This window comes from Lacerta agilis, chromosome 13 (genome assembly GCF_009819535.1).
Source record: "Lacerta agilis isolate rLacAgi1 chromosome 13, rLacAgi1.pri, whole genome shotgun sequence".
Lineage (NCBI taxonomy): Eukaryota > Metazoa > Chordata > Lepidosauria > Squamata > Lacertidae > Lacerta > Lacerta agilis.
The window spans coordinates 51,892,700-51,913,628 of record NC_046324.1 but is presented as its reverse complement, the minus strand read 5'-3'; the positions used below and the strand labels follow the sequence as shown (position 1 = coordinate 51,913,628).

At 49.4% G+C, this 20,929-nt stretch overlaps 2 protein-coding genes across 2 annotated transcripts in view; one reads left to right on the top strand and one right to left on the bottom strand.

The window, feature by feature from the left end:
* The window catches only part of GTF3C1 (general transcription factor IIIC subunit 1), a 35,735-nt gene extending 21,320 nt beyond the window's left edge, over nt 1-14,415 (bottom strand). Inside the window, exons 1-15 of the mRNA XM_033166507.1 lie at nt 14,175-14,415; nt 12,890-13,099; nt 11,524-11,697; nt 10,679-10,822; nt 8,594-8,690; nt 8,097-8,220; nt 7,621-7,779; nt 6,457-6,572; nt 6,006-6,351; nt 5,504-5,715; nt 3,741-3,883; nt 3,428-3,581; nt 1,633-1,736; nt 788-957; nt 436-684 (exon numbers count right to left, since the gene is read on the bottom strand). Of these exons, the coding sequence (XP_033022398.1) occupies nt 436-684; nt 788-957; nt 1,633-1,736; nt 3,428-3,581; nt 3,741-3,883; nt 5,504-5,715; nt 6,006-6,351; nt 6,457-6,572; nt 7,621-7,779; nt 8,097-8,220; nt 8,594-8,690; nt 10,679-10,822; nt 11,524-11,697; nt 12,890-13,099; nt 14,175-14,395 (2,623 nt within the window). The 5' untranslated portion in view covers nt 14,396-14,415. The remainder of the gene's footprint in view (nt 1-435; nt 685-787; nt 958-1,632; nt 1,737-3,427; nt 3,582-3,740; nt 3,884-5,503; nt 5,716-6,005; nt 6,352-6,456; nt 6,573-7,620; nt 7,780-8,096; nt 8,221-8,593; nt 8,691-10,678; nt 10,823-11,523; nt 11,698-12,889; nt 13,100-14,174) is intronic.
* Nucleotides 14,416-14,486: 71 nt separating this feature from the next.
* KIAA0556 (KIAA0556 ortholog) overlaps nt 14,487-20,929 on the top strand; it is a 33,635-nt gene continuing 27,192 nt past the window's right edge. Inside the window, exons 1-5 of the mRNA XM_033166753.1 lie at nt 14,487-14,612; nt 16,824-16,900; nt 18,192-18,361; nt 19,363-19,463; nt 20,325-20,459. Of these exons, the coding sequence (XP_033022644.1) occupies nt 16,839-16,900; nt 18,192-18,361; nt 19,363-19,463; nt 20,325-20,459 (468 nt within the window). The 5' untranslated portion in view covers nt 14,487-14,612; nt 16,824-16,838. The remainder of the gene's footprint in view (nt 14,613-16,823; nt 16,901-18,191; nt 18,362-19,362; nt 19,464-20,324; nt 20,460-20,929) is intronic.

Genomic DNA, 20,929 nt, shown 5'->3' with positions numbered 1-20,929 from the left:
GGATGGGGGGGGGGCCCTCCGACTTGGGGTTGGTGCTAGAGGGAAGAGGCGGAAAAAGAAGAGAGCAAGCTCCATGAGGGCTTCCTGAATCCTTCCCCTGCCCCTCCAAGATGTCGCAGCCCAGGTGGCTCCACAGCTGGGCAGAGGGCACAGGTGGCTCCCTGTGACTGATCCCCAACGAGGCACTGGGGAAGCCCAGAGTCCACAGTGTTGCTGCTGCTGCATCACCTGGAGGCCTCCCTTGCTGAACCAAGCCCAGTCGTCAGGAAATCAGAGGATGCCCCTCATACGTGCATCTTCCCATGGAACCATATACCAGCGGCAAGCACTGTGAAAGCCCTTTGCTGCCCCGGCAGAGCCCTAGGAGAGCCCTTATTTGACGCCCTGGGACTGTTTTCCTGGTGGTCCTGCGCCCTCCCGCTCCCGATTCCTCACCCGTCTGGCCCCCTGGCGCCTCGCCGCCTTCCTGGCTCCCGGCTGCTGCTCCCGGCTCCTTCTCTTCCGTCCCGCCAGGCAGGCTGGCGTCAAGGCCTTGCAGGTTGTCCGCTGCCTCCTGGCTGCAGCTCCACCTCCTCTGCTGGGCGCTGAGAGGATGCCCATAAACCAAGTACCAGAGGAACAGGTGGGCCATCTTCAAGCGAGGCATTTTGGGGAGGAAGCCCAGGGAGCGGCCAAGGCCTGGCACTGAAGAGAAGCAGAGGGTTTGCGTTGGAGAGACCCATGCAGGAGCTACTGCCCGCCACCCCCATTCAGGAAGCCGGAAACAGCAAGCGGGAAAGGGCTTTACCTGCAACCGGGTGGTAGCTTAGCTTGGCAGCGCGCGCCTTTCTGCCAGCCGCCTCCGCTTTGCAAGGAGAGGAGCAGCCCTCCATCTCCCTCAGGGCAGCCCCAACTCCAGACTCCTGGCTTCCTTCGTCCAGACTCTCCTGAGACATTGGAGTCTGTGGGACTTTAATCCTGCAGTGATGAAGGGGAAGTGAAGCTAGGCACCAGCGTTAGGGAACTGCAGGCTCCAATGCTCAGTCCCCAGAAACACCACAATATTCACTGAACATCTAGCTAGGAACATGGCTCTTCGGCAGCCACTTGCCTCCCACCGTCCTCGTGCCACACGGGGGACAACTGGTGGCTCTAGGGCACTGGAAAGCGTTTTAGAAACCCCACGAGAGGCTCCCCCCACCAGGAAGCAGACAGGAGGAAAGCACCTCCCCTAGATAAGTGTCATGGGAATGGGTGGCAGAGGGAAAAGAAACCAAGCCTCTCATGTCATTGGCCCAGTCCTGTGGAACCCCCTGCCACTAGATTCAGTGGGCACCTTCTGTTCCATTTTTCTGTTCCACCAGGCTTAGGCAGGCCATTAAGAGCACACACACACCAATGGTCTACTGCTGTTTGTTTTTAATTCTTTTGATTTCAACTTTTAATGGTTTTACTGCATGGTTTTGTTGTTGTAAACCACTGCAATGTATTTCTAGGACACAGCAGTACAAACATTACATATAAAATAAATAAGAGACCTCAGTCCACCAGCCCAAATCACCAGGGGGTGGAGGAGAGAGGGAGGGAGGGAGCTGCCCAGTTCTGAATGCCCTCCTGCAGCCCCCACCACCCTCTTTCCCTCCCGCCACCTACTTGTTCACGGTGCTTGAGTTGGAGATTCGGAAGCGAACTTGCTCAATCGCGCTCTTCACCAGTGGGTCGCCAGGATTCACCGAGGGGTCGACTACAAACTCCACCTGCCAAGCAGAGGCAGAGAGAGACACAGAAGCAGGCTTGGTGAGGGGAGGCCGGGCAAAAGAAGCCCTTTCCCCTTCCTGTCTGTGAAGCTCCTTGGGAGACACCTTGCTTCCGTCCGGGGCCCCAGGCAGCCTTCTGAGTAGGGGACGAGCTCCAGCCCAAGGCCACCTAGGAGGAACAGCCACTCTGGGTGGGAGGCACCGGAGGGTGGCAATGCCAGTACTGAGAGCAGAGGGGGAGAAGCCATGGGCCGAGTCTTCAGAGAGAAGGCTGAATCAAAACGCTTGGAGGACAAGATGCCAAGGATTTTCCCCAGGTGAGGATGAGGACACACACATGGCCCACAGTCAAGCCAGAGGTGTAGCTGGGGGGGGGGAGGCGGGCGGCGGGCGGCAGAGGGCACACCGCGGGGGGCGGCACTTACCGTGCCCGAGCCACTTGTCTCTCCTGGGAGTGATGCGGTGGCTCGGGCACCTGCAGGCTCCGCACTGCCCGAAAAAGCAACACGGGCCTGCATGGCTTTGGAGCAGAATGGGGCTCAGGCCCTGGGATTGTGGCGTGCCTTGCTCTGCGGGCACCTCACCCCGCCCCCCCTCTCCCCTGGCACCCAAGCAGATAGCTATGCCGCTGAGACAAGCAGAGCAGACTGGCCCCTGAGAGCAGGTAAGATTCCTTGTCCATCTAGGATTGCCCACTGGATTCAAGTTACAAGAAAGGGGACTCCGACTAAACATCAGGAAGAACTTTCTGGCCATGGAACTGTTCAACAGTGGAACAAGCTCCCACAGAAGGTGATGGACTCCCGTTCAACAGAAGCTTTTAAACAAGAGGTTGGAAGTGTGGGAGATTAGCTGCTAAACCTAGTGTGCATATTCTGGCCAGATAGCATGAGAAGGGGCTAAATTTCACACAGCTGTATTGCCAATAAGACAGATACTCAGACCATAGAAATACAGTTGGTAGAGCAGGCTCTGTGTGGTGTCATTTCCCCTCCTCTCCTGGAGAGAAAGGAGCACCTAGTACTTCCTCTTCCTCTTCCTTTGACCAGCGTTGGGTGCTCCAACTTTAGGCACGTGCCTGAAGCTGGTTACACAGTACATAAAAGTATTTTGCCTGCATTGGTTTTACTGCTGCTATTGTTGTGAACCAGTGCATGATTATAAAGTAAGTAAATCTTTTGTTTAAACTTACTTTACAAGTTGTTGAATGGGCAAGAAAGGGAGAGCCAGCTTACTTGGTAGCCGGGCTTGCCCAGAATAAGGTTTTTACAGCCCAATTCCTATGCTTTTAATTTTTCTGCCAAGAATGGGAGTTTAAAACTCTGCTCAACCCACACGTGTGGGACCTGGGAGGGAGAAACTGCAATTAAACCCATCCTACAGGATGGCCATCCATCAGGGATACTTTAGCTGTGATTCCTGCATTGCAGGGGGTTGAGCTAGATGACCCTCGGGGTCCCTTGTGACTCCACAACTTCATCATTCTATGAGCGGCAGTGGCTCCCCGGCAGGGGACTCAGGCTGCTGTCTCCTTCTTATCACTGGGTACCTTGAGACCCTTTAGGAGGACTGAACTTCAACCCGTCTCCGTCACCCTTCCTCAAATTCACTAGCTAGAAAAGATTTGCATCTCCAAGATCACCCGGTGGGCAACGCAAACATGCCAGGGGGAGCCTTGGCAGGCGGAGTACCTTTCTGCTGATGCCATCCTGGATGACGGTGGTGCGGAAGAGGCGCAGGAGGCCTTCCTGGGAGAGCTTCTGCACTAGGCGGACAATGGACTTCTTGCAGCACCTGGTGGAAACCCCTTCCTGCTTCTCCTGGTCCATTATCATCTTCTGAAGGCTGCAACAAGGCATACACACACTTCTTTATTATTGCATTCAATCCCACATTAGGAGCCCAACTCACTCCCTGTGGAATGTGCCCTGGTAGAGCAGGAAGGCGGCTGCCCGGCAGGCAAGGGGGAAGAGCTGGCACTCGCTTCCGAACCCCCCGACTTACGCAAATAAGCTTTCGATCAAGCGAAGGTTGCGCACGGCCTCTATGATGAGGTTGCGGCGCTTCAGCAGGCGGTAGGTCTCGTGGGACCGCTCCACCCCCGAGGCTCGCCAGCCCTTCTCTTTCTTCTTGACATCACAGCTTTTCTGGCACAGGGGAAGAAAACCAGAGTTTAGAGGCCATGATTCTATGATTCTATGAAATCCTACCGCCCAGACGCTCATTACACCACACTTGGGACAAGGAAACCGAAAGAGAAGCCCCCGGCAGTGAGAAGGACAAACTGGCCGCCATGCCACCTTCCTCTGCACACCCACTTCCTTTCCACACACAGCAGGCCTGCAACCTACACCAGGGTTATCGTCCAGCCACCTGCACAAAGCTGCAATCGCGTAAGTAAATCACGCGTAAGTTGCGGGTCCCCTGTAGCTGGAACTGGGTGGAATCTGTAGAGGCTGAGGCAACAGCTGCTAACTTTGATTTGGGGCCGGGTTGTTACAGCTGGGGCTCAGCAGCGGCTTGGCCGACTGGCAGCCCCGGCAGCCCTAAAAGCAAACTTGCTGCAGCCTAGTGGGCTAAGCCTGTGGCATCAACCCCAAAGGGAGTCCACCCTTTGGGACTGTGGTTTTGGGGTTGGACTGAAGTTTGCGAGCTTGGTAAGAAGGGCATAGGTTATTGACCATGCGTGAGACTTTCAGTGTACCCAGACTGAGAGACTGTTGGGGCCCTAGGAGTTAGTCCCCCCTGGGTGTGAGACAGGTTTCAACGCCCAGGTGAGACGTGGTGTGCAAGGCCTGCGATGCACTCCCGGCTCTTCGTGGCTGGAACCTTTGGCGTGTGAAACATGTGCCCTGCTGCTGAAGCAGAGGTTCAGGAGAGATTGATACACTTCCTGGACCAGCGCAGAAGCACTGCCACCTTCTTTTTTTGTCTTTTATTTGACAAAGTAATAATCATAAAGAAATAAGAATAAACATGTGCACCCCACCACCGAGACCATTTCATTGTAACTATCCAACCCTCCAAAATTTCAACACCTCTTGCAGTGGTTTGACCCCTTTCCATTTCAACAGTACAGATTCTACAAACACCCTCCATAACTCCTCAAATTAATTTATCCTGCATATTCCCCGTCTTACCTTAATGACACATGCTAATTTATCATTAACAGCTACATCCCACACCTCTTTATACCATTCTTCCATTTTATCATGTGCTTGCCCCTTCCACTTCCTAGCTATCATAATTTGTGCAGCTGTCAATAAATTTGTGAGCAAGTCCTTCATGGCCTGCGAACCTTCTGCTCCTGTTGTCTCCTTTTCCCACACCTCTTTTAATTGATCTTCTTGATCCTCCATTTCTACTAATATTTTATAAATTTCACCGGTTTCCCCTTTTATAAATGTATTGCTGTGCCACCTCCTGATGCCCACTGTGTTGTGGAAATGCCAGCTCAAAAGCCCCCAGGAACATTCCCTCTCACTCCCTGAGGCTGAACTGCCTGATGTCGGCTCCTCCATCAGCCAACCGACAGCAAAAGTGGCCCTCCGTGGCACGTCCAAGCTGTCCATAGCAGCCTTGGGCTGCATGGCGAAGCCAAGGAGGTCCACTCTGCTGCACAAAAGACAGCAGGTGACCCCCCCCCCGCCAGTGACTCTGGTTCCCCCCTGTCCCAGCTCACACCTTGCAAAAGACTCTCCACCCTAAGTGTGCCAAGACATGCGCACTAACAGCAAATGTTCAAGCTTTAAGGCCTGGGCTCTTACTTTGGGAGTCTCCAGCTTGACTTCCTCAACCAGAGCCATATCACCAGCATGCTCTATAAAATGGGCACAATTTGAGAGGCTAGTTTCCTGCTTTAGTGTGTCCAAAGTGGAATCATCATTCGGCGTGTGTTCAGGAAGCTCTTCTGGGTATTCAGAAGGGCACAACGGAGACAGCTTCCTCCCCAGGGTCCTTGGAGCTAGCAATTTCTTGGCTAGTTTTAAGAAAAGACACAGAGGGAGAGGAAACACACACCTGGTCAGCAACAAAACCAAGCAACTGTTGCAAGCACAACTGGTCGTGAGGGGATCCCACCCAACTGCCCCCTTTATACAGATAAAGATCTCAGCACTCACGACCTTATTAAAAACTCTGTTCCAGAGTCATGCAGTTTCTGCAATACCACAAACCACTTTGCTGTTCTTAAGGGTGCAAGCAGACAGGCAGACACAGAGCATAACAAGACCACAGAGGAAGGAAGTGGTCCTCTTGGCCAAAGCTCACCCTTTGCACCTTTCACTGGTGTCGACTGGCATGGGCTGCCTCCTCCTCCTCGGAAACTGAGCCTGAGCAGTGACGCTGAGCTGGTGTTCCTCGGCTTCCCGCCTTCTCTCTCCTCCTCCTCGTTCTCAGATTCAGAGAGCAGAGGCATCTCCTCCTCCTCCTCGGCTGCAGAGAGCTGCTCCTCCCCAGGCAAGGAGTCGTCGGGGGCCACCGACACACTGGCCATGGCCAGCTGCTCACTCCGGGCCTTCTCCCGCTCAAACTGCCGGCTGAGGTCGCTCTCTTCCGCAAACGTGCAGGTGATGTATTTGGTCGTCCGCTGCCTGCCTTCGTCTTCCATGAACCCCTGAGCAAGGATCAAGACTGTTCTCAGCCTTCACCTGGCATTTCCTGCACGTTGGGGAAGGGGGCCGTGTGCAAGGCCAGCAGTGGAGGCCCCAACAAGCATTACCTTGATCACTTTGTATCTCTCCAAGAGGCGGCAGAGCATCCTGGCTTCCAGCTTCCCCACGTTCATGGCAGCTCGGAGTTCAGCTTGAGAAATGCCTTTGGTCCCCCAGCTTTCAACTGCAGAGGGGGAGGAGGGGAAAGCATCACGCTAGGTCCCCGAGGGGCTCACCCAAAGGTGCTGAATGGCAGGAGAGTTCGGATGGGCAGAAGGATAAGGCGGGTCCTAAAAACATACACCTCGAGTGTCAAAGGCCAAGGTAAAGAGGTGTGCCTTCAGCATTCGCTGAAAGCTGTATAATGAAGGTGGCAGGCAGACTTCTGTGGGGAGTTCCACAGACCAGGGGCCACCACAGGTAAGGCTCTCTCTTGGGCCACCGCCCCCCAATACAGTGGTTCATAAAAACTTTTTTTTAAATGCCTGCTCCAAAGGTCTTATCTTACTACACTAGGTATTATATAGCTATATCTGAAATGCCATGCATATCAGTTAATATCTTGACCCTCCTCCACGGAAATAGCTGTTTACTTGGCCGTTTTCCTATGTCATGAAGGCTGAAATTTCAATTCAGTGGAGCCGGGTCAAGATATTCACTGATAGGCATGAAATTTCAGATATAGCTATATAATCCCTAGTGTAGTAAGGTAAGACATTTGGAGCAGGCATTTTCAAAAAAGAGTTTTTTTTTTATGAACCGCCCTACCCCCCAAGCTTCTGAGGGTGGAGGAACTGCCAAGAGGCCTCCTCTGCTGATCCCAGCACCTGAGAGGGTCTGTAGGGAAGCAGGCGGTCTCCACCCCCATCATTCTGCCCGGACACTGAGGTCCAGCTCCAAGGGCCTTCTGGTGGTTCCCTCACTACGAGAAGCCAAGTTACAGGGAACCAGGCAGAGGGCCTTCTTGGTAGTGGCACCCGCCCTGTGGAACACCCTCCCACCAGATGTGAAAGAAAAAAACAACTACCAGACCTTTAGAAGACATCTGAAGGCAGCCCTGTTTAGGGAGGCTTTTAATGTTTAATAGATTATTGCATTTTAATGTTCTGTTGGAAGCTGCCCAGAGTGGCTGGGGAAACCCAGCCAGATGAGCGGGGTATGTATGTATGTATGTATAAATATTATTATTATTATTACATTCATGTGTTTTGGGGCCAGAGCTGTTTACCTACTTAGCTCATACGCTTGAGTCAGCATATCCTTCTCGTAGACAATGTCCACAGGCTGCACGGCTTTGGTGATCATCTCTTCGTCGTCATCGTCATGGTAATCATCCACCTTCTTCCGAAACTCCTTCACCAGCTTCAGGCAGCGAACCATTACGTCTGTTCCTGGGAGTGAATAAACAAGCATACCCCGCAGTTTGACAAAACACAAAAGGAGACTTGGCGAGGCAGAAAACTGACAGCTCCAGGCAGGGCACAAACAAATCAAACACAACTAGCATGAAATGCAGATGCAGCTGTCAGGATACACAACTGTTTTCAAGTATTTTATTTTATTTTTAATCGTATCATTTTGCTAATCTGTAACTTACTTTCTTTTACTAATTACCTTTCTTTTCCTCCCAATTTTTCTCCTTTGGGAGGAAGGATGAGAAAGAAATTAAGCCTGACCCCCTTCCAGAAGCTGAGAGGTGCCCCCTTACCCTTCTTGGTCTTGAAAGGGCCTCCATCAGGGTGAACGTCTTGTAACGGCACGGTCACAATCTTTCCAAAGCCGGCATTCAGCATATACTGATAGAGACGCTTAAATGTTTTCTCACAGAGACTCTGTCGTTGTGGAACGAGAGAGAGAATCCGTTTTAAGGCTGACCACAACTGACTTCAGGACAGAATGGCAGGCAAGCTTGTTTCCCCCATAACCCTCATGCCAGGCCCCAAACCCTCCAAGAAGCGAGAGAAAACAAGGGTTTCCCCAAAGGCCCACAGAGCCAATAGACACTCTTCTGCTTGTCTCTCTGGAGGCGAAATACAGCAGGGCCTTCATGGGAGGGCACCCCCAAATGCCCCCGTGGCTCTGGGGAAGAAACACCACCCGAGAAGCTCCTCTCCATCAGAAAGACTCCAGCAAAACAAGCACCACACGCTCGGATGCACGCAGCCGGGTTTCAAGCGCATGGAAGAAGAGCCAGGTCCTGCTCACCAATTCCTCCCTTATGTTTGCCATGGTCTCCATATGGCCAGGTCGCTTGCTCAGCATAGTGGACAGCTTCTCCATGAGGATATCGTATTTACTCCTCCTAAAACCCCAAGAGAGACAACCGTAAGCAGACAGCACCAATGCCTCCTCACAAGTAGCCTCACACGTGTGGCCAGAGGACACCCGCCCCTTGGGTGGGGCACAAGCTGTGAGTGACACAAGGGAAGCTCTTGCCACCCCTAGGAAGAAGAAGACCAGGGTGGAGGGAAAAAAATCAATGATTTAAAAATAATAATAATGGATTTTTTAAAATTTAAATCGGATTTTTTTTATTTAAATTGGATTTTTAAAATAAAATGCTTTTGGAGGAAAAATCTTTATAAAGAGTTTTCTATTTAAGTTACATTATAGTCCAAATGCTATTCATCAGGAAATAAGGATTTGTTTTAAGTTTTTCATGTGTGCTAAAACTCAATCTACCAGTAAGTTTTGTTGTTGTTGTTTAAACCGTTTAACCATATCAGTTAACAAACATGGATACATATGCTATAATGTTATTGTTTAAGTTAAATTAATTGTTTAAATTGTTATTAATGAAATGATTATTTTTCTCCTTCCAATAAAGTACAGCAGAAAAGTTGTCCAAATATAAACAGTTAACTTATAAGACCTCACAATAATTTCATAAGTAACTGTCTATGCATTCCTAACAGTATAACCAAATCAGCAATTTTTTGATATAACTGTAAAAACTACTCTGAAAATTTATTATTCCAGTAATGAAACCATTATCTCGTTGTAAATATTAAGATTATACCAGCAAGAATGAGTCTTTCTGTAAAAAAAAAAGGATTTAAATCTAGTCTTACTGCCTAGTGATTTAAATTGAATTGATTTAAATCAAATCCACCCTGAAGAAGACAGAGTCACCATTGCTGCCGCCCTCAGAGGATGAAAGAGGCTTCATCCTGTGGGCTCAGCTAGATTGGATACCAAGGCCAGACTCTCCCATCCTCTGGCCTACAACAAAACTGCCCCAGTCAGAGAGGAGACAAGCTCCAGTACTCACTGGAAGATGTTTATTTTGCTCTATGCATTGCATTTCAGAGTCAAATCTCTTTGACAGGAACTGTGAACCCTTGCAATTTTGGGGGAACGCAAAACGGCTTCAGAGAAAGTATCACGTTTTTCTTTCTGTGCCTCCGCAATGAATAATATTCTCCATGTGATACCAAAAACAAGCAAAGCGGCCTATGACTGGGGTGCCTGAGCGTGTCTTGGTGCCACACTGGGGACTCCCAGATACAGGTTATCACTGTTGCAGATTCATTCCCCGTGTCTGCAGTCATGGGATTCTTGTCTATCACATGACGGTGTTTTCATTCCACAGTGGGAAGTGACGAAGACAAGATGTTTGTATTCATGTGTTTCCTGAAGTGGGACTATTGTCTTTTGTTCTCTCCCTTTGGTGTCTGATGCTAGAGAGAGAGGGAGCCATGTTGCAGTGCTCCATGTGTGTTTATATGTAAATAGATTAGCCAAAATGATGAGTTGCTGAGGTCTGTTACGCAATTGCGCAAACTCTGCGGATCCCTAAGTGTGCTGATGCTTCTTGGCATCAGTCGCTGTGATGTTCACACTGGGGACTCCCAGATATAGGTTATCACATGCTGTTCTTTAAAACTAGATGGGATATTCTGCTGGTATCCTGACTTGAATGTTATTGGGGTGGATTTTAATTGGTTAACTGGTTTTGCTGTTGGATTTTATGGGTTTATATTTGCACATGGCTATAAATGGCTTTAAGAGGCCACTCTGTCCCAAAAATAGTCTAAAAACTTTTAAAATAAAGTAATAATTTGATCAGGAGAGCAGTGATTAGGGATGTTCAGTCATTTCCTCCTACGCTATTTCCCCCACCTAAGTCACTCCCCCAAATTGTTATTAGCCGGGGGCGGGGGCCTCAGGGACTGATTTGCCTTTCCTGTGAAGGTGGAGAGGTGCATATAGATCAGGGGAAGAGCGTAGGGGGAAGCAATTAAAATCCCCCCCCCAGCACTGCTTCCTTGACCTCCCTGCAACACATACCTGTCAATATGAAAGTGGGTGAGGAGCAGGAGGATGGAGTGCTGCTGGGCCCCCGTTGGCAGCCTGATCACGTGGGACTGCATGGTGATGAGCCCATTTCTGTCCAGGACTCGTCGGTGGTAATGAAGCTTCCCAGAATCCACCCTAGGATGAGGACAGATTTTAAGAAAATTAAGCACGCCACAGAAGTTGAAAGGAGACAAACTCTAACCCTGTAGACCAGGCATAGGCAACCTCCAACCCTCCAGATGTTTGGGACTACAATTCCCATCATCCCTGACCACTGGTCCTGTTAGCCAGGGATGATGGGAATTGTAGTCCCAAACATCTAGCGGGTTGGAGTTTGCTGCAGACCAACAATAACAGGGCCAGAACCTGCATCTTCCAGGGAACCATGCAAGTGCCTTACACTACGTTAAGCCTGCTTAAAATTTAAGTTGGGATAAAATGGGCTAAATAATGCTTCTTCCCCCAAGCAATCAACTAGCATTTGCCAGGCCTGTGATGTTTTGAAAGGGTGGGCTCTGGATACAGCTCACGATTTGGTCTGTGACCGTTTAATAAAATTTGATTTGGATACAGCTCAGGGCTGTGATTTGGTGGTGAGGCTTGTCTATCATCACAGCAGCTCCACAAGAGACAGGCTCTAGCTTAACTTGGACATGCCAGAATACCGCTGCAAAACAAACCAAGGCAATCCTATCCTCTTACGCCAGCCCACGGGACAAGGGATCTTCTTCAAACCAGAGGCGGACGTCTGCACATGTGCTATCACTTCTGCCAGTGCAGTGCCACAGCTGGAGCCAGAATGAGTTACTGCAACAGGCAGCAACCCGGCCACTTACTTAAAAGCTGCGCTGAGGTCTCTTTGCAGTTCCCCCTGCCATCGGGCACGCCCCAAGCGCTCCAAAATGCAGTAGGAGAAGTCGGGAAGTTTTAAGTCTGGATCCCCTTCCCATCCTATTAGCGTTCTGTGGCGCAGCATCTGAGAGGCAACGATCACCAGCTTCTCTCCCCACCTGCAAAGCAGTAAGACATGGCAAGGAAGGAAGGTCATTTTGGACTCATAGCTGTCCATGGAGTCACTGGTTCATTCTGCCTATTTCCCAACACGGCTAACCTGTGCCCCTGCTGCGATGTTGCTGGACTGGAATGACAATTTCTGACCATGATGACTGGGGCTGACAGGTGTTGGAGACCAACAGCATCTGGAAGGTCACAGGTTGACCACCTCATCTGGTGGCCCTTGTTTTAGCACATTCCCACAAAGGCACCTCTTAATTTCCCTTCGTCCCATCTCCACTTAGCTAGCCTGCGTAAATGGTGCAGACATGTGGCACTCCACCCTTCTTTTGTCCTCCAGGAATAAGCTTTCACACTGTTGTGTCAATTGAGAATGACGCCTGCCCACCCACATCCACCAAATCTTAATGACAGTGACATTATCACACTCCTTCATCTTGTTCCAGGTATGCTTGACACCGGCATTCAAACTTTTACTGGAAAATACACTTTTCTTTCTGTTGTTGTTGTTGTTCAGTCGTTCAGTCGTGTCCGACTCTTCGTGACCCCATGGACCAGAGCACGCCAGGCACGCCTATCCTTCACTGCCTCTCGCAGTTTGGCCAAACTCATGTTAGTAGTTTCGAGAACACTGTCCAACCATCTCATCCTCTGTCGTCCCCTTCTCCTTGTGCCCTCCATCTTTCCCAACATCAGGGTCTTTTCTAGGGAGTCTTCTCTTCTCATGAGGTGGCCAAAGTACTGGAGCCTCAGCTTCAGGATCTGTCCTTCTAGTGAGCACTCAGGGCTGATTTCTTTGAGAATGGATAGGTTTGATCTTCTTGCAGTCCATGGGACTCTCAAGAGTCTCCTCCAGCACCATAATTCAAAAGCATCAATTCTTCGGCAATCAGCCTTCTTTATGGTCCAGCTCTCACTTCCGTACATTACTACTGGGAAAACCATAGCTTTAACTATACGGACGTTTGTCGGCAAGGTGATGTCTTTGCTTTTTAAGATGCTGTCTAGGTTTGTCATTGCTACCTTTCTTTCTACCTTATTACAAAGCTATACAACTCTCCTTTTGACTCTGTGGACAGTTCTGCAATGGAATAAATCCAACAGTCCTGCTCCACTTGCCCACTCTGCAGTCATCTCCCCCACCAAAAAAGAGCCTGGAGCAAAACCAACCAGCAAACGCTTACTCACTTTTCATAAGCTTCTGTATATGTGCAAAGGGGCCGTAGGTCTTTTGTTCTGACCAGGTCAGTAATATCCAGCCTCTCTTTAAAATACTGGCACGAACCCTGAATGCCTTCAGGGTCATCCAAAATCATGTGCACAGGATAAATGTCATCTAAAGGAACAGGATCTCTCTTGGTTTCCAGTATTCCTGTTTCAAGATCAATTTCTTCATACCTAAAATGAGAAGAAGAGAATGAGCTCTTCTCAATCCCAGCCTGCCTGCCCAAGATTTGCAGCAGGTTTCTTTTTTTTAAAGAAGCACCCCTCGTTTCCTCTAAACTAAGATGTTGAAACCTTTCCTCATAGGGGAGCTGCTCCATCATGTCCTTGTCTTATTTTGGCTGCCCTTTTCTGAAATTTCTATAATATCCTTTTTGAGGGAAGGCAACCAGAACTGTACACAGCACATCCCAAGCGTGATGGCGGGGCCTGAAGCTCCTAAAGGTAATGGGGTCCTTTATATGTCCAGCTTATATGTCCAGCTGTCCTTTGTCAACAACAAATTGTCGCTGTTTCTTGTGTTGAATATATGCTATATGGTAATTGACGGACCTAATAGATATCTAAAGCCATTTGCACATGCAGAAAGTAGGCACCTATACGTATATAGAAATGAGCAAACCAGTGATATTTTAGGGAGCAGGCTAGCAGGCGGGACCCATTACTTACATCACAGGAGCCTACACAACACAAAACACTCTTGCTGTAGGTAGGTTTTATTTTATTGTTTCTTATCTTATATTTTGGAAATGTACATCAATTTTTTTTTCTTTACATTTTTGGGGGCCCCTAAGAGTGGGGCCCTAAGCTATAGCTTATTTAGTGACGGTTTAGCTTAAAGTATACGCAAATCCAGCACTGCGTGATGGCAACACAGATCTGTAGAGTGGAACTCTGTGCTCTTTTCCTGATGGTACTCAGAGGCACTCAGTACTGGCACTTTTTCTTAGAACTGGAGCCCTGGAGGCACTAGGATACCGCCAATCTTATCTCAAACTCCTTTTTCCACACCTTGGCGGAGCTACCCACGGGGACTCCCCAACGTCTGCCTCCCCAGGACTAGAAACATGAATGACACCCGAGCCCTTGGGGAGAGTTCCCTGAAGGGGGGCTGGGGGCTGGGAGAGATCCGCTGGGCGGAGCAGGCTCTCCTTCCCGGGAGGCTTCTTAAAGAGAGGCTCGGGGGTCGCCCCCCCCGTCCTGCGGGGGGGCTGGACTAGATGACCCCTGGGGCCCCCTCCCGGCTCACCGGTCGTAGAGGTGCAGCGGCGGCCTGGGCTGAGGGAGCAGGTAGAAGCGGAGCTGCGCGTGCGCGGCGAGGGAGGCCCAGAGGAGCTGCCGGACGTCGGGCTCGAGGGGCAGCGGGAAGGGCGGCACGCGGCCGGCCAGGCGCTCCCAGAGGGCCCCGGGGGTCACGCCGTCCAGGCCCTCCAGCGCCACCTCGCCCAGCGCGGCCCACAGGGCCTCCATAGCGTCTCTTACGCCCTCCTTCCGGCGCGCCGGAAATGACGCGCCGCGCCGCGCCGAGGGCCGCTTCTCGCGGGGTCTCCATGGCAACGGCCCAACAGCGGCGCCTGGCAGGAGGGCGAGGAAGAGGAGGAGGAAGAAGAGGAGGATGGAGTGAGCCCCGCCGCGCCTGCCAGGGCCGCGGCGCCCCCGAGAGGGTCCGGCGAGTGCGGGCGACCGGGTAGGAGGCGAGCGGGGCGACGGGGAAAGGGCGCTGGGGGGCCGGGGGGGGCGGGCGTCTCCACAGGCCTCCAGGCGCCCCGGACTCCCGTCCCCACCGGCAGCCCCACCGCTGACACCACTGGCCGTGCTGGCTGCAGGGACTGGTCATAATCCATAATCATAATCATAATAATACTGTAATCATAATAATAATTTATTTATACTCTGGGCGGCTCCCAGCAGAATATTAAAAACACGATAAAAATATTAAAAACACGATGAAAAAAGATTTGTAAGATGGAATTACTACCTATTCAGGATGAGTAATAACTTAGCTAATGATATAACGAAAAATAGCAAAATTTGTAGAGTTCGTAAACCATTAGGCGGGAGGGAGGGAAGTTGTTAGGCTCAGTTGAACCAAAGAGATTTAATAAGAGGATATGATGTTATGCAATGTGATTATATGTAAAACTAATAAAAAATATTATTTAAAAAAACACACGATAAAAGATCAAACATTAAAACCGTCCCTAAACAGCACTGCCTTCAGATGTCTTCTAAAAGTCAGATAGTTGTTTATTTCCTTGACATCTGACGGGAGGGCGTTTCACAGGGTGGGTGCCACCACCGAGAAGGCCCTCTGCCTGGTTCCCTGTAACCTCACTTCTCGCAGGGAGGGAACCGCCAGAAGGCCCTTGGAAATGGACCTCGGTGTCTGGGCAGAATGATGGGGGTGCAGACGCTCCTTCAGGTATATGATTATCATTATCCTTATTTATTATGTTGACTTAGTATTAGTTCGACCTCACCCACAATGGTGCACTACCCTGTTGTTTCCCAAGACAGACAGATGCCAAACCAAACTATTGTCATTATATATATATATATATATATATATATATATACACACACACACACACACACACACATAACAATAGTCTAAGGGTACCGGGCCCAAAAGGAGCCAGATTATCCTCCATAAGGCCCAGGGCTTTTTCAGTGTTGGCTCCGACCTGGTGGAATACTCTGTCCCACGAGACTAGGGCCCTGCGGGACCTGACCTCCTCTCTGTAAAACAGAGTTATTTTGCCTGGCCTTTAATCTAGCCTGATCCCCTATTCCTTTTCCCTTTCTCTTCTTTCTGAAGAAACCCTTCTGGGTCCCTACATTAAAATTCCTCCCTGGTCTCCCTACTGGCCTAGCATGACTAACCTGGCCAGTTAGCCCTGGGGATCCCACTGATGTTTGTTTTTTATGCTGCTTTTTAGCTGTTTTTAAAGTTGTTTTAATCATTGTCTTATATTTGTTGTTAGCCGCCCTGAGCCCGGTTTTTGGATTGGGAAGGGCGGGGTAGAAATAAAAATGAATTATTATTATTATTATTATATATTTATATATACACTGCTTTTTTCTCAAGGCGGTTTACACATAAAGTAACAGCTACAAACGTAGAAAAACCCTTACTCGGTGGGCTAGGATGACCTTTGCGCTACAGTTCTATGATTCTGTGGAGAAAAACTATCTCTCAAAAGCCATCAAGCATTAATAGAATTAAAACCATGCAAATAATTACCATGACAACAGCATGGCACCAGCCCTTTCCTTGAAAACAGTCCATTCACAAAAGCCTGTTTGAAAGAGAAGGCCTTTGTCTGTCGGCGGAAGGACAGCAAGGAGGGAGCAGCCTGGCTCCTCTTGGCCGGGAGTTCCAAAGGCTGGTGGGAGTTGGGAGTCCACCAGCATCTGGAGGGCAGCACCAGGATGGGGAATGATGGCCTGCCCCCCCCCCAGGAGACAGCTCCACAGCTGTCCCCACTCAGCTTGCGCAAGAGCCCTGTTAGGAGAGGTGCCACTTTGGGCATGAGAAATTCATCGGTAGGCTGAAGGAGCACCACCATGGGCACCCCCAAAGCCAGGCACCCCCCCTGCAGCAGACTCCCTGCTTCCCCCCCCAAAAAAAACCAAGAACACAACCAGCACGTGGGCACCAGCTACTTAGGCAGCCGAGGCAGAATGTCAGGCATTGGATTTGCAGGGCGATATGTGCCAGCCAATGAATCTGAATGTTGGGTGATTATTCAGGACAGTTGGAAGGAATTGCTTTATCCGGAGCCAAATTAAACTGGAATTTACTCCAAAGGGGATGAAGTGGCGGCCTCCAATGTGGACTGCTTTATAAACACTGCTCAGGGCACCTGCAAAATGTTGCTTTGTTTCTGTGTTTCAGGCTTAACCAAAGGACATGGTGACTGACTTTGATGAGAAACATGATCAACATATAGTATTTCTTCAGCATAGAAACAGGTAGGCTGAAGGATGACCGGCAGGCCAGGAGAACAGATTTTTTGGGCCCTGGCCAGGTCTGCAGCCTGCTGCCTCCTCAGACGTGGCAGGAGGCTGGGCAAGGGCCAATGAATCCTGGCAAGTCGGAGACTTTGTGGGTGGGTGCTGGGCCAGTTGCCTGCTCTGAATGGGCTTGCATTTGAGCCATTGTTGCTGCTAGAGGCTTGGGGCCTCTCTGGCTTTTAGCAGCTTTGATGTGACAGCCGTGGTCATTCCTGGATGAAGACATCCTAGTCGTGCTGTTCTAGGTATTGACTCCAAGAGAATTTGCACTAATGGCCAATATGCTACCAGCCCAAATTTAAGGTGCTACTGCGAGGGTGTGAAGCCCTAAACAACATGGGAGCTGCCTGTCTGAAGACCTTCTTTCTCCATATATTCACACCTGTTCTTTGAGATCTGCTGGAGAAGCATTGCTTGACTGCCTCTTGTGAATGGGACATTCATTCATTCAATTAATATATAACCCTTTATCCAAAGATCCCAGGGCAGTGTGCAACATTAAAAGCATACTTAACATGGCATATTAAAAGACAATAAAACAAAAACCATAGTCATAGTCTCCACGCTTTTAAAAGGCTGTGGATTGTTTCATGGCCAAAGGCCTGAGTAAAAAGCATTGTCATTAGGCAGACACCCTCTGAGCCAGATTCTGTCCTGGCAGGATTTATTTATTCAAACATTCTTGATGTCAGCTTAAGATGAGTGGTATAGAAATGTATGAATGCATAAATAAATCCTGTCAGGAAAGAATCTGGCTCCGACCATGAAGGTCTTCCTGCTTAGATCTTCCTGCAAGAATCATCTACACAAGCAGACTGCAGACAAGGACATGGACTTGGGGGTGGCTCTTGGATAGCATTTTTAAGGCAGAAAACCAGCTTATTGATTTAAAATCTCAACAAACAACAGGTTTGTAGAAAAGCAAGCAGTAGCTTAGTAAACTTAACAGTCCATCTTGGGGATTCCCAGGAACTCCTCCTTCCAGGGCAAAATGAATCTAGCAGACCCCACACTCGGAGCAGAGGCAGAGGCAGGTTTCAGCAGACTACAGTACTTCTCTCACTTGGTGCTCCCCCAAATTTGGATAAATTTTGATGGTGTTCCTCAGCTATTTGTAGGAGGATCTCCATCATGGCTTTGTGGAGACTTCTGCATCACCACAGAAGTCCTCATGGTAGCATTTTCTGTAGAGAGAACGTGATCCTTGGAGAACCCTCCAATCAGAAAATTGGTGTGCTGCATATTTTAGGATATTGAAAGAGCTTAGAAGAAAGGACCCTATGCAGATCAAGCTGGAGCAGCTGGAACAAGGTTTTATTCTGTATGTGAACGGAGCGAACTCAGAACTAACCAACCATCGCAAGAAAGTCAACCCTCAGAACTTTTTCAGAAGTGGCACCCGAACAGCAAGGGGAAACTGTAAGTTCCTTTGTGACATAACCTTATTGAAACACCATTGCACTGCTGCAGCAGGAGTAGGCAAAATGTAAGCTGGTGTTCAGTTTCCAGTGTGCCACCTCATATCTGCTGGCCTTGAGAATCCTTAAAAGAAGAAAACTTTGGGCCAATCTTGTCTTTAGCAAGAGTGAAGGCTCAACACAGAAGTCTTCCCCCAGCTCTTAGGAGGTTCTCCTGATCACACCATCTTGTTTGTGAATCCATGGACACACATTGGTGGATTCCCTAATCTCTAGCTTTTTAGTAAATCACCCAGTCAAAAGCAGACTCCACCTGCCTTGCATTGTGCCACTGAAGGGTAGATTTCTCTGCCTGGGCACATAGGCTTTCTGCCATTTGCAGAGCCTAGAATAGAAACCAGCTAACAAAAGGCATTTTGTTCTAGTTGACTCCACCCTCCCATTTCATCTGCAGTAACTCTTCAAGTGACTGTAATGCCTGCAAGATGCTACAGCATCATCTCTGCCCATTTTAGTCCCCATTTTCAGGTCCTTCTACAGTTAACGAAAGCTGTGACTTGTGTGTGTGGTGAAGCATATAGTGGGAAAGGGGCATAAGCTGCCAGGCTCACTGCCTGGTATCCCATACCTGCCATTACCAGTGCTGCTCCCTAGAGTCAGCCGACACAGAAGGCATTCTGGGAGAGGAAGGAAGCACCAGAAGCACTGCTGCTGCTGCATGCAACATGGGCAGCCCTTGCCTGGTGTGCCCCTCCCCCTCTAGAGTTTACAGGTGAAGATACACCTGCCCTGCAGCTGAAGAGCTGACAGAGCAGCTAGTCCCGGTCGCCTCATGGTGTGAGCCTTTCCCACATTTGGCACCATGTTCCCCTCTGTCCTTAGGGCACACGGTAATCTGTAGGAGAGTTTGTGTGTTGAAAGCCTTGCCTCGGGGCCAGGAATGGCACTTGACGGCCTTTGAACCCTCCTTGTTCCAAGACTCTGCCCCAATTTTCCTTTCAGGTTCCAGTTCCAGAGCCCTGTTACAAGACGACAACGACAACCTGCAAGGGAGGAGCACACAAAGTGCACCAAGTAAAATCCAGCGCCGAGGGTGGCTCCAGGTAGGGAGGAGGAGGGTGCACACGCTTGGCTGCTCAATGGCCCCAGATTCTAGTTGGGAAAAGCAGCAGAGCAGCTTTTAAACTGATCACTGGGGTGAGGGGGAAAGCCGGCAGGAGCCAAGGAGTGTCCCATTTGGAACAAATGTCCCTGGGGGATGAAGATGAAAAATGACAGTTTAACTTGGGAGGTGTAGAGCTGGGCACTGAGTTTGTAGCCTTGTCCAAGTTTGACGCTCAGCCTAACCATTGCAACACATTAGCCCTACATTGCAGGTTCACATCGAGAGCCAGTGTGGTGTAGTATTTAAGAGCAGTGGACTCATAATCTGGTGAGCCGGGTTCGCGTCCCCGCTCCTCCACATGCAGCTGCTGGGCGACCTTGGGCTAGTCACACTTCTCTGAAGTCTCTCAGCCTCACTCACCTCACAGACTGTTTGTTGTGGGGGAGGAAGGGAAAGGAGATTGTTAGCCGCTTTGAGACTCCTTAGGATAGTGAAAAGGCGGAGTATCAAATCCAAACTCTTCTTCTTCTTCTTCTTCTTCTTCTTCTTCTTCTTCTTCTTTTTCTACTATACATCAAGCCTTCTAGCCTGTTGGTTCGATCCCGCTTAGGGGATTCAGCTTGTTAATGTAGGGCCGAAAGCATGCAAGAGAAAGTGTGAAAACAATGGTGGCCATTAGACTGGATTAAGGACATTCCAGAGCCCAGTGGACGCCAAGAGGGCAGGCACAGAACACCAGCCAAATAATAGCTGGTGGGATTACAATGGATACTTGCCAGCGTGAAGGCAGTAGCAGATTCCTGTATATTCCTCAAAAGAGTCAAACTTAACACACATAATGGGGTTTTCCATTTTCTAGAAAGCAGTGCAGATCAAAACAGAAAGTGGATCCAGACTCCATGTCTCTCCTCCTTCGGAGTACTCTGAGGATTTTGAACCTTATGAAAGCCTAAGCTTGCATTCAAGTGACTGTGAACAGGATGACGCTGGCCAGGTATGTGCCTCCACCATTTTGCGAAAAGCATCTTTTATTATTGAAGGTGAAACCCTAGCACTAACACCAGGAAACAATTCTCTGCCTTCCAAGAAGGGTCTTACATTGATTTTTGTGCCTTGTTTCTTCTTAAGTTCACGACACACACACAAACACACACATTTGCATGTATGTGTACATATGCACAGACTCAAACTAGCCACCCAGCCAAGGAATTTTAGCATTTTCAAATATTTCTTCTTGGGTCTTTCGCAGGAAGGTGTTGTCTCCAGCAAAACTTCTGAATCCATTGTAACACAAGCTGTTGCATGTGTCATGAAGATCCACTGCTTTACCTTTGTGCTATTTTGTTTTTAATTTGTGCCAAACTGTGGTCTGCAACTTTAAACAATATTTACGGTAACTCTAAAAAATTCATATTAGGGCAGTACCTACAATAGGCTCACCAGAATGTCAAAATAGCGTGCAAG